At 35.2% G+C, this 12,719-nt stretch overlaps 1 protein-coding gene and 1 pseudogene across 1 annotated transcript; one reads left to right on the top strand and one right to left on the bottom strand.

The window, feature by feature from the left end:
- The first annotated feature begins 6,223 nt into the window (after positions 1 to 6,223).
- Positions 6,224 to 9,573, top strand: LOC111623217 (patched domain-containing protein 3-like). Its single transcript, XM_023365716.1, has 3 exons — positions 6,224 to 6,401; positions 7,495 to 7,824; positions 8,324 to 9,573. The coding sequence occupies exons 1-3, from the start codon at positions 6,224 to 6,226 to the stop codon at positions 9,571 to 9,573; spliced, it is 1,758 nt and encodes a 585-aa protein (XP_023221484.1).
- A 443-nt stretch (positions 9,574 to 10,016) lies between these two features.
- The window catches only part of LOC111623216, a 12,469-nt pseudogene continuing 9,766 nt past the window's right edge, over positions 10,017 to 12,719 (bottom strand).

Genomic DNA, 12,719 nt, shown 5'->3' with positions numbered 1-12,719 from the left:
TACAAAAATTTGCATCTAGGCCCCTTAATTAATTACGTTTGGAAAAATAATAAAACTAATATATTTTGGCTCCCCTTCCAAGTGGGTCCTGTACGGGTGCACCGGATGCATCTACCTAGTTAAGGCACTGTTGAAGCTTTATAACTCCCGTGCTTTTTGTTGAAAATTTCTGTAATTTCTTAGGGAAGTTTGTTTATTAGTGGGATCGATGCTATTAAATTTTAATAATTAAAGGTCGATGAAGTGAGAAGATAGAAGAGGTCGTGCGTATCTCTAGTAGGGTCCGACGTAATCACGAGTAAAATGGCATCCATATCCTCAAAATTAAGCTTTTTGCCATTTTATCATATTTACAAATATAAAAATTTTTAATAATAAAATATCGTAACAGATAATGCCATTAAACGTTGCTGGGAAAGTAACTCGTTGATGCATTTTATAAAGTGTTTAAGAAAAGAAACTGAATTCGATTATGCTAGAAAATGGCGATTTTCTTAACCATATTTTACGCGATTATCTGCGATTGTTTACTTGTTAATTATAATTTATTTATTTTAGACTATTAATTAATTTTAAATTTATTACTTAAGAAACAAATATATTCAGAATTTAATACGAGAACGTTTCTAATTTATTCGCGCGAGTCATTCTTTCTCTTTCTCTTGGATGTAATTTTAATAAGTGACAGTAATGTTTTCCTTATTGGTGTTTTAAACAGACATTTGCGATGAATAATTTTTCTAATTTAAATTTCCGGTAATACTTCTGTTAACAGAAGACGAATGCGAATAGATAAAATGTACAGGAATGAACAGAAATTTTAATATTTTTACTTTGTCTTTACAATATTTGATTTAACTTTCGCCTCAACCCTACAGAAAAAGTTTTATTAAATGACTAAATTTTATATTTTCCCTTCGATTGGCAAGATGATTGTCTTCTTGGCATCGGTTCAAGTCGAAGATTGAAAAACTCGTTCTGATCTAGCAAACAACCACAATAAACATTTCTGTCTTCTAGAATTCTCAAATAAATTTGGTTTTTTAATTAATTAATTGAATGGAACTTAAAAATTTCGGCGAATTATTTGCCAATTGAATACCGGTTTTAGTCGACAATAATGAAGACAACGTTTCACACGACTTCTGTCAGTTACTCCGGGCCTATTGCGTCATATACTTAAGATTTCCTATCAGTTTAAGATACTACTATTTGTACCTAGCACAATAATTCCAGTTAAATTGCGAATAAATAAAGAAAATAAAGAAGCAAATAAATACAACTTAATACACTACAGGCAGTTGTTAGGTGCCGTGTCTTATTAATTCCGGGCTACGTAACTGGACTTAGTTGGTTACGTAAGCCTCGTTTAGCAATTTCTAATACGGCATTGTTTTTTTAATAATATATTTATAGTTATAATGTTTAAAGTATTTTTTTAAACTTTTTTCTACTTTATAGCTTTTTCTTTGCTATAGTTTAAAATGCTTTTTTTTCTCTATGCGTTCGTAAATTGTTCTATTGTTTATTGAGGAAGATATTACAAATCAATTGCATCAACTTTGTATTAATTAAAAAACACTATATGATAATTACTCAAAGAAATTATATATTCTATATATTGATAATTACTCAAAGAAATTATATATTCTATTGTTATGCTAAATATTTCGGGTGAACTTAGTGCTAGATTAGAAATATCTGTATAACAACAACAGAAACGACCAGGATAAGTATTAAACTAATTGCGGCTGTTGTTTTCTTTAGAAAAAGAATGAAGAAATCTCTGGTGGACGGTTTTTTGTCGTTCCACTTTTCTCGAATCGGTTATTTCGTCGGTGGACATCCTCAACTGTGCGTTGCGGCCGTCTTATTCGTCTCCTTAATTTTGGGAAGTGGATTTCTCAATTTGTCCATAACCAGAGACGTCGAGTACGTCTATAGTTCAATCGACGGAAGAGCCAAAAGAGAGAAGGAATCCGTGGAACTCTTGTTCTCTAGAAAGGACACGAACAAAGACGGTTTACTCAGAAGCAGCAGTTACAAACATATAGCCACTGTCATTGTTTCGGCCAAAAACAACGGTTCGATGATGAACCAGGCGTCCATAGATGAATTAGTTCGAATTGACGCCATCGTTCGAAACGTCAGTTTCTTTTGGAAAAACAAGTTCTTCAGTTATCGTCACGTCTGCCTGAAGAACGATCGTAACCAATGCCAAGAAAATTTCATTTCTTTGGTGAAAAACAAAATGAAAAATCCTGAAAAGCTTACTCTCAGGTATGTTTATTTTTCTCTTAAGTAAATACACCTTTGTAATTTATACTTATTTACAGTTTCTTACGAAAGAAATTGAGCCTCATACTTCTGTTTATAAAATTAAAACTTTTTTCTGAAATTAGATTAATCTTTTACAGATTTATAAATACAATATTTGTTGGTAAAATAAATATTTAATTAATAGTTAATAAGTTTATTATTAAAAGCAATATATTTTTTAATTTGTGCAAGGCCTCGTATGTATGAGCGAGTCCTAATAATTTAAACGTAAATCTATTAAACTTTTTTATCACTTATTTTCTTCTGGAAAATAAGCAGTAGAAGTTACTTCTAATGAAAAACAAGAAATTTAATTTAATTTATTTTAACCGAAATAGGTTAAATTAAATACCGTGGTTTCTGTTTCCTTATTCTCAGTCTGATGGGGCGATTGGCAGACCACGGGATGACCTCGACCCTTTCAACACTTATTATAAAATAACAAAAAGTTTAATTTGAGAGGGGAAATGAGTTTTGTAACAGGTTATAAATGCTAATACCAAGTAAAATTTTCATCAAGCCCGATCCCACAGGAGATAGGCTACACGACCCCCTCGACTTTTAACTACCAAAATTTAATAGCATCAATTTCGCTGCAGAATTTTAGAAATTTTCGACAAAACTTACATGAGTTATTAAAGCCGCAAAATGGATAAACAAAATTATTCCTCCCCATACACACACATACCGTACATACGAGGAAAAACCTCTAATTTTGCATTTCGCGACTTTTTAAAGCACCCCGAGTCCAAAAATGTAAACATTTCGGCGTGTCATTTCCTAGTCGATCGATATACAGTAGAGCCTCGATTATCCGACCCCCGATTTACCATCACATCGGTTAACCGACCGTCCTAGTCGGCAAATTTCAAATGTCCGCTAGTGATGTGGCGCTAAAATATTTGACTATGTCTTGGCTACTTTAATATTATTTTTACGTGGTTTAGCTGGCAACACTCATTCGACCATGAAAGGGAGCCAGTATTTAAACGAGGCTTAATTTTCTAATTTTTAACGATACAATAGCGACGATTATTATTTTAAAAAATTTTTGTTAGGCTTAACATCGATGAAAATTCAACGCGAAGTAGGTTAATAGCGATATACTAATATACTAATTACATGGGATATAATAATATACTACACTAATAATGTATTTTTTCATACTTTTCGGTTATCCGACTTTTCAATTATCCGACCAACCCCAGTCCCCAATTGAGTCGGATAACCGAGGCTCTACTGTACTAGTACTTTTGTACTCTCTGTTATATACAAAAGGCGGGAGAGTAAACTGAGTTACAGATACAGGTATCAGCGGCTCAATATTTTTGTAACGGATTGTATACAATGAAATAGCAAACATCTATATTCTGTAAGAAATGTAAGAAATAGAATTATAGTACCTATATTAAAGATCTGTTGTAATATTGAAATTATCTTTTCGTTTAAAAAATCGGCTGGGTAACAATTGCCGGTCCCACGAGACTACTGAATGTACTCGTTAAATATGTGCATTTATTAGTCAAGTATATGCATTTAATACGTCATTTTAAGAAATAATTTGAATAGAAATTGTTAGCCAAGCAATTTCAACAATCTTCTCGTCATCTTACGCAGTATATTTAAACGCACGATGAAAATTATCAACAGGAACAACCAGCAGTAGAATGTAAAGTGATGAAACTGCATTTTCTTATTTCGAATCACGTTATTTTCGTTTTCTGGCTGTTCGGGCAAGAAGCACGTGCGTGACCAGGGATGGTCAGACAATGGGCAATACTCTGTTTCCAAAGATGACGTTGGTGGGTGCAAATACCTTTAATTAAAAATTGTGGGTCGGGTGCCGTGAGTATCCTGCCACCGGCCAGCTTATAGCGGCATGAATCGAAATTAATTCTTATATATAACACTAGCTGTTACCCGCGACTTCGCCCGCGGAGGTTTTGCAAGCGAACCCCATTTATATTCAGTATTTCAACAACCATAGTAATTGTTATATAACACCTACCACCGAGAATGACGAAAATTGCTAAGAATCAAACGAACTATTTTCAATTTGATCAATTTTCTGGAACGTTTACAATCGTTCTATAATCGAACCAATATGTAATAACAAATTCGAATTTAAAATCGAAATAGATAAAAATATTTATAACAATGTCTGAAATGTTATTAATTTAATACACTTAAGTACTTAATGAAGACTAAACGTAACAAAAAATCGCATGTAAATTAATACAGTAGAAGCCGTTCTTCCGGTTAAGACTTAATGCTCTCCCTCACCCCCCGCGGGAGTATTTCTAAAAATTCCTTCTTAGTGTGCTGAGATGGAAACAATGTTAAATTTATGGTGTGATAATCGAGTAAAGATGAAAAATTATATAATAATATAATTTGTTATGCATATGTATTATCTAAGATTTTATTAAACATTTTTTTCTAAATTATTGTTTTCTTTAGTCTCCGGCCCCAATTAAAAATTATTTGTATGTATTTATATACGAAATTATACTCCGACTTACGTGAATTCGACTTACGCGGTTATCGCTCGTTCCCACCTATGGCGTAAGTTCGGGGTACTACTGTATTGCATTAATGTCCTGTCATAATGTGGTGTATTCAAAATTGCTATTAATTTTAAAAATACATGAAATATTTACGTATTATTATTTTTAAATATTAAAAAAAGAGATATTTACTTACTCTTTAAGAAAAACGTTGATTGTAAAGATTTTAAACCTTTAAAAATCTCAAAAAACGGCAGAGCACAAATCACATATGCTAACTAGAGCTTTCTGTACAATTTACGGTGCCTCTCATACCCAAGAAAGTTTAAATTAAAATTAAACAAAAAATATCTCACATAAAATTAATAATTAGGTATGTTGTTGCTTACACTTATCTGTTTTTTTTTCAATGTTCCTTTAGCCCTTTTAAATATCTATAAACGCAATATTTTCTACATAAAAATTTTTAGTATGAATTTTTCATTTACAGAATTACCGGTAAATTTTTGAAATTTACCGGTAAGTTTACCGAATGTTTTTGCTTACACTTATCTGTTTTTTTTTCAATGTTCCTTTAGCCCTTTTAAATATCTATAAACACAATATTTTCTACATAAAAATTTTTAGTATGAATTTTTCATTTACCGAATTTACCGGTAAGTTTACCGAATGTTTTTTTGTCAATTTATCGGTTAACCGGTAAATCGGTAAACCGGTATACAATCCCTAGTTCATATACAATGATGCTCATATTTGAAATTTCTAAATTATATAAATGGCGGATGGAAAGTGACTAGACATCGAGAAATTGCTATAAATTTTGTAATAATAATGTAATCATAATAAAATTTATATAACAATCAATAGAATTTTGTAATTCTTGCATTTTTGTGGGGAGTNTAAATTTTAAAAATTTACCGGTAAGTTTACCGAATGTTTTTTTGTAAATTTATCGGTTAACCGGTAAATCGGTAAACCGGTATACAATCCCTAGTCAGGACAAGCAATTTTATATATTTAGATAAGATTGGCGTAAGAATAACGTAAATCTGTAGAAATAACCCTACTAACGATTACGATTTTCTTATTAAAGGTATCCGAAAGAAGAAAGCAATTTCGGAGCCACATCCCCCATCCTCGGTTTAGGAGGTGTGTCGATCAACGGGAGCGGGTTCGTGCTCGATTTTAGAGCCGTTCGCCTCCTTTACTTCATGGATTACGGAACGGATAGAAAAATTCGGATGGCTTTAAAATGGGACGAAGCATTCCGCCGTGCCTTGACCCGAGTGGATTTTGACCACGTCGACGTTGACGTCTTCACTTTTCGCGGGATGGACGTCCAATCCTCCAGAAACACAGAATTGAGCCTGAAACTCTTCTTTATTGCCGTAGCCGTAATGATTCTCTTTTCGATGGTAAGTTGTGCGACATTCGACTCCATCGGCAGTAAACCGTGGGTGGGGATAGCCGGACTCTGCAGTCCCTCCTTGGCCACCGCAGCGGCTTTTGGTCTGCTACTACACTGCGGAATAGACTACTTCGATACTAACATCGTTGTGGCTTTCCTCGTGACTGGTGAGTAACGTTTTATACGTCGATAGAACATTTTCAATACACCCTTAAATCAATGCTACAAACGTAAAAATATCTGGCAGCAGCGAATAACAACGTCCGGAAAGTGGCAGCCTATCGCTATGGAGGACCCGGGATCGAAACCGGACGACTAGAAAAGACCCCCCAGAGATTTTTGGTCCTGATGTGCCGGGCCAGTCTCTCATCGCCCAATATATCCGGACTCATTGTGAGCCGGGCCAAACCCGTAACGGGCATACTAAAAGACCCTGTAGTGCCGCAGGAACAAAAACGTTAATATTTTGCCATGTAGAGTAATATTCAGACGTGTAAACTTGCAATATCTTTCGTTGGGCTAAACTCTTTTACATCTCATCCGGTGCAATTCGGGATATTCTCCCCCCCTTTTCGATTGTGATTTTAATCTATATACCCTAAATTCTATTTTACAGTATTATGACACCTGTTACACTAAACATTGTTATAAAATTACACATCTCGTGTATGGAATTTCACAAATCGTCAATAATAATATAAATATTATATAATTTTATACTTTTATAGAATAGTCGTAAACAACCGGAGTTTTAGCAATGTTATTTTATTTCACTGTTCTCTGCCTCTTGTCTTATAAATAATAAATAAATGAATATCGTTATTTACTATTAAAATTTAATTTTAATTTTCCAAAAAGCCTATGAAAATCTTAAGTATTCTCGGTGTCTTCAATACCCACTTCAAATACATCTTAAACTGCTGAGATAATTTATTAAAACGTTTTCAGCATATTGATGAATTGGTTATTTCTTCCCTGCCGGGACTGTTTGTTGAATGTCATCAATACCATTCTTTTTCGAACTTTGAAAAAAATCAAGACACTATCAATTCCGTTTTTATTTTAAAAGTTTAAGTAAATAATACGAAACGCAACAATTAAAACATTTTATCGGTTATAAATGTCAATTGCGTAAACACCGTTTGTCTTGTGAAAAACAAGTTTCCTGAGAAACCTATACAACATTTGAACTTTATGTATATTGACATTGTTTCTGTCGTTAAAATTATTTTAGAAATTCACACTTACTGATTTTTATAGGCATCGGCTTAGACGATTCCTTCGTCCTGTTGGCCGCTTGGAGACGAACAAACGAAGAAGACAGCGTGAAAGAGCGAACGAGCCAAACTTTTTCGGAAGCGGGAGTGTCCATCACCATCACTTCTTTGACCAACTTGTCTTGCTTCTGTATAGGAATCGCATCGTCTTACAGAGTTGTTCGTATCGCCTGCATTTACAGCTCTCTGTCTATCTTGATGGACTTCATCTACCAAATCTTCTTCTTCGGAGCTCTTTTGGCACTCGACGGTTACAGAGAAAAACATCGTCTTAATGGCCTTCTCTGTTATCCTGTCAAACGAAAAGATGACGGTAAGTAAATATCTTCTTTGCATTCACACTAGTGCGTGATTGTGTTCAAAAAATAAAAATCGAATAGATTCCGTCAAACTGCCATCTTAAATCTACCACAAACAATCAAGGTTTCAATGTCAGTGACACGTCGCCTACTTTTCGAAATATTTATTTATACGTTTTATTGCTAATGCAGTACAGCGTGAGATTACATTCCCTATGAAAACAAACACGCCCGAGAAAAGCTAAAATACCAAATCAAAACTTAAAGTGACATCTCCATAACAAATTAGACCTAGAGGCGGTGACCTCGTCTAACGACCATTTTGAGTGAAACAGCGAGGCCAACATCGTACTAACTTCTAAAATGCTATGGTGTATCAAAGCGAAAATAAAACTTGACTGTAAATAGTAATACATAGGAGGAAACTCGCAACTTATTTATGAGAAATGTTTTCTATGATAAATTACTCGAATCATTTCAATAATTATTCGTATTACTTTGTTTTCTTTTCAGAAAATGAACAATCTGAAACCGAAACAGACAGGGCACGATCGAATAATAGTGATGGTGCCATGAAATTCCTCTCCGAACGGTTGGGAACACTTCTCGGTAAGAAAGTAATAAAAATTTTGGTAGTGATAATATTTGCGTGTGGTGTTGCCGGAAGCATTTACAATATGAAACACATGAAAGAAGGAATAGAAGTACTGGACGCGTTACCGTCTTCCTCTTACATCACGAAGTTCTTTAAAGTACATTACCGATATTTCACAGACTATCCTCACTCGATACAAGTCGTTTTTAATCAGTCTCTTGATTATTCTAATTCTAACGTACAAGAAGAAGTAGAGAACATTCTACAAACGTTCGAGAGCTCTCCTTACATTAGTGGAAGAAAACTCACAATGTGTTGGATAAGAAAATATCTTTCCTTCATTCGCGATAAGAAAATAAACTACTTGATAAAAGATTTTAACACCAGCGATTCTCGAGGATTCGTAGAAGGACTGAAACTAGTATTTTTGAGACTTAAACCATTCTCTTATTTCCGGAAAGACATTGCGTGGAACAGCGAGCGAAACCAAATCGTTGCTTCCAGATGTTTTGTGACGTCAAAAGGAGTCAGAAGTGGAAACGACGAAAAAATTATGCTGGAAAATTTGCGTGCGACCGCAGATCATAGCAAGTATCGAGTATTTGCATACAATGCTTGCTTCGTAATTTACGAACAACACTTGAATATGCCCACCCTCTTTCTGCAAAACATAGGAATTGCCATGGGCGTGGTGTGTCTGATATTCCTAGCGTTGATACAGAATATTTCTTACGCTCTTTGTGTCATGTTGAATTTGGTGTGCATCATGGTGGAATCCGTAGGATTCATGATTCCTTGGAAAGTTAACTTGGACATGATATCGGTCACGCTTTTAACGATGAGTGCGGGAATTTGCATCGACTTTTCGTCTCACGTGGCATACGCTTACAATTGTTGTCCAGACGAATCTCCCGAAAAAAAGATTAGACTTTCGCTGTACGCAGTGGGATACCCCATAGTGCAGGGATGTCTGTCGACAATACTGTGTGTAGTAGTTTTCGTATTTGGACCTTCTTATACGTTCGTCGTATTTTCCAAGGTAATCTTCTTGGTTATGATTTTTGCCCTTTTTAACGCTATGATTCTGTTACCGGTAATCCTGAGCGTGGCTGATTCCATTCGTGGTTTTTGGAACAAGAAAAAGATCGCCATCAATTCCACTTCATAAAACATTAGAAATACACATTTGGACTCATTGTTATAGGAAAAAAGGGTTTTTTTAGTCTTGTTTCAATAAGGCGTTTGTTTCCCAAACTTTTGTGACTCGCGACTCCCTTATTCTGCTACCATTTGGAGGAGCCTTCCTAATATACCATATACAGTATATATGTTAGGAAATATATATATTTATCTATATATAATTTTTGAAGGGCTTAGACTAGAATGTTTATTAAAAATAATTCGAATTCAATGGCGAACCTTGTATTATAAACGAATCAACTGACCAGATAATATGGTACGAATAACTCTTTATTAATACAACTAAACCTTCTACATCCAGCTGATTCCTTCGAGCTACTCTCCTCCCTTTCTGTCCCCCACCTCGGCACCTACTCGATTACATTTCGTTTGTTTAAATCATCAACATATATTACATCTCCCCCTTTTCTTTTACTGCTGGTAATCCAGATACCGTTTTATGATTCGTATAGGTCTTTCACTACAAGTTTTAGGAAGGTCCTCTTCATCCGGTGGAGAGTTTTGTTTGATTTCTAGCGTTGGTTCATAAAGTTCCCTATTCCCGGATCCTGTTCCATTTTCTGACCTGGGAGTTTTTTCCTCGGGAGTATTCTGGTTGGATGATCCTGTCGATTTCTCCTCATCGATGATCTGCGGTTCGTCTTCCTGGGAGACTGTCTGGTGAATAGACGATGGGTGTAAATGTATTCTGTTTCTGCGGAACGTTCCTCTCGGAGTTTCGATAATGTAAGGTCGTGGACTATGGTGAGCCTCCGTCACTTTTCCATATGTTCGCATATCTGACACCCAGACTGGCTGTCTTATCTTAAAACGTGGAAAAGTTTTTACACCGTGGCGTCGATCAAAATAGATTTTCTGTTTATCTACCTACCCCTTTTCCTTCTTTCTTACTGAAGCGAAATCAATCAAACGAGGTATCAATTGTTAATTATTTGATGGCAGGGGTGTTCTCAATCTTCGTCTCATTAGCAGTTCTGCCGGACTATAGCCATTCTCTAATGGTGTAGATCTCATTGCTAGAAGCATCAAATAATGATCCTGTGACTCAGATTTCAAGTAATGACTTTTGAAATTTTTGACCGTTGATTCAATGAATCCATTGCTTTGAGGGTATCTTGGACTAGAAGTTATACTTGAAAATTTATACTTTTCTGCAAATTTACGGTATTCCGAGTCGACAACCTGGGAAAATTGGGTGCCATTGTCACTTCGTACAACCTCTGCAATTCCATGTGTTGCGAAAATTGATTTCATGTGGTTAATTACTGACGACGACGACAATTCCTCCAATCTGGCAACTTCAAAATATATTGAAAAGTAGTCAGCCATTATGAGATACCAATGGCTTTTTAGTTTTAGAAGATCTACCCCTACAATTCGCCAAGGTCTCTCAGGAAATTCGCTTGGGATAAGAGGCTCTTTATGATATTCTTGGTATTGGATGCATTTTGAGCAGTTCGATATCAATTTCTCAATGTTCTCCGATAAGCCTGGCCACCAAACAGACTCTCGAGCTCGGGCTCGACACTTTGTTATTCCAAGATGGCCTTCATGTAACCTGTTCAATATTTCTCCAGAAGCTTTTCTGGAAGAATAATCATGGCATCTTTAAACAGAATCTTATTTTGGAAAGTAATTGAGTTTTTCTGCTTCCAATATCGTCGTATTTTCTCGGGTATTTCGTTTTTCTTCGGCCAACCTTCTTCGCAGTATCTCATCAACGTTTTGCAAATTGGATCTCTCTCTTGTAAATACACGATTTCCGATAACCGTTTTTCAGATGCAGGAAGGGTGTCGATAATATTTTGAACGTAAGCCTCAATCTCCTCGGTCAATTCTTCATTTCTCTGTTCGGGTATGGGGCTACAGGAAAATGCATCTGCAATTATAAGCTGCTTTCCCTGTTTGTACACGATGATATCATCGTATCTCATCATTCGTAGCTTCATCCGTTGTAGTCTTGGAGTTAGACTGTCCAAAGCCTTCGACATGAAAATTGGTATCAGCTCTTTGTGGTCCGAAGTTTGACATAGCTGATTTTTAATCTCTTGGAACGATGTTTTCTATGCTGGCCCCCATAACCATTCTACGTTGCTCTTTAACAGTTCGTACAGAGAGTTTGCAACATCAGCCATCCTTGGTATGAATTTGTTTAGGAATCCACTCATGCCCAAAAATCTTTTCAGCTCTGTGNATAGATTTTGAACTGACATTCAAAAGCAGAAAATGTCTATTGACAGAAAGAACTGTCAATCCTAACTAAAGTATTAAAAATATTTTTCTGATGAGAGTAATCTATTATGGTACTAAATACATAAAATTTATGTAAATTTAAAAAGTGTTCTAACACATAGATTTTGAACTGACATTCAAAAGCAGAAAATATCTATTGACAGAAGGAACTGTCAATCCTAACTAAAGCATTAAATATTTTTTCTGATGAGAGTAATCTATGGAGAATATTCTTTATTCAAAATCGTTCAATAACTTTTACATTGAAACTTTATAATTTGTTAAGCAAAATTTGTGAAAATTTCTCTTTCAGAGGTATACAAAACTTAGCTAATTTTATTGTTNTGTCCGACAAACTTGACTTCTTTCGTTCTGAACTGACATTTTTCAGCATTTAAAGTCCATCCTGCACTTTGAAGTGTACGAAGAACATCATGCAGACGTTTATCATGTTCTTCTTCTGTGGCCCCAAATATCACGAATTCATCCATTAGTCCTACAATTCCAGGGCCCTCTTGTATTGTTTCACGTATTCGTTTCTGAAATATTTCAGGCGTCGACTTAATTCCAAACGGCAACCGTTTAAATCTAAAACCTCCCAAAGGGTGTTATAAATGTCGTCAAGTAAGATGATTCAGAATCCAATGCAATCTGCCAAAACCCTGCATTAGCATCAATAATACTAAAGATTTTTGCGTTATGAAATTGGCTGAGTGTATAGTCGACCGACACCATTGGAAAGTATTCTCTCTCAATGTTCTCATTCAATTTAGATAGATTGACGCAAATTCTTATTTCGCCTGATTTCTTCGGAACCAAAACCATTGGAGCACACCATTCTGCAGGTTCATCTACTGCCTCGATTATTCCCTTATTTACCAT

Source organism: Centruroides sculpturatus, unplaced genomic scaffold, assembly GCF_000671375.1.
Source record: "Centruroides sculpturatus isolate CEXI.00-Female unplaced genomic scaffold, Cexi_2.0 scaffold8, whole genome shotgun sequence".
NCBI lineage: Eukaryota > Metazoa > Arthropoda > Arachnida > Scorpiones > Buthidae > Centruroides > Centruroides sculpturatus.
The sequence above is the reverse complement of the archived record's forward strand: the minus strand, read 5'-3'. Positions and strand labels throughout refer to the sequence as shown.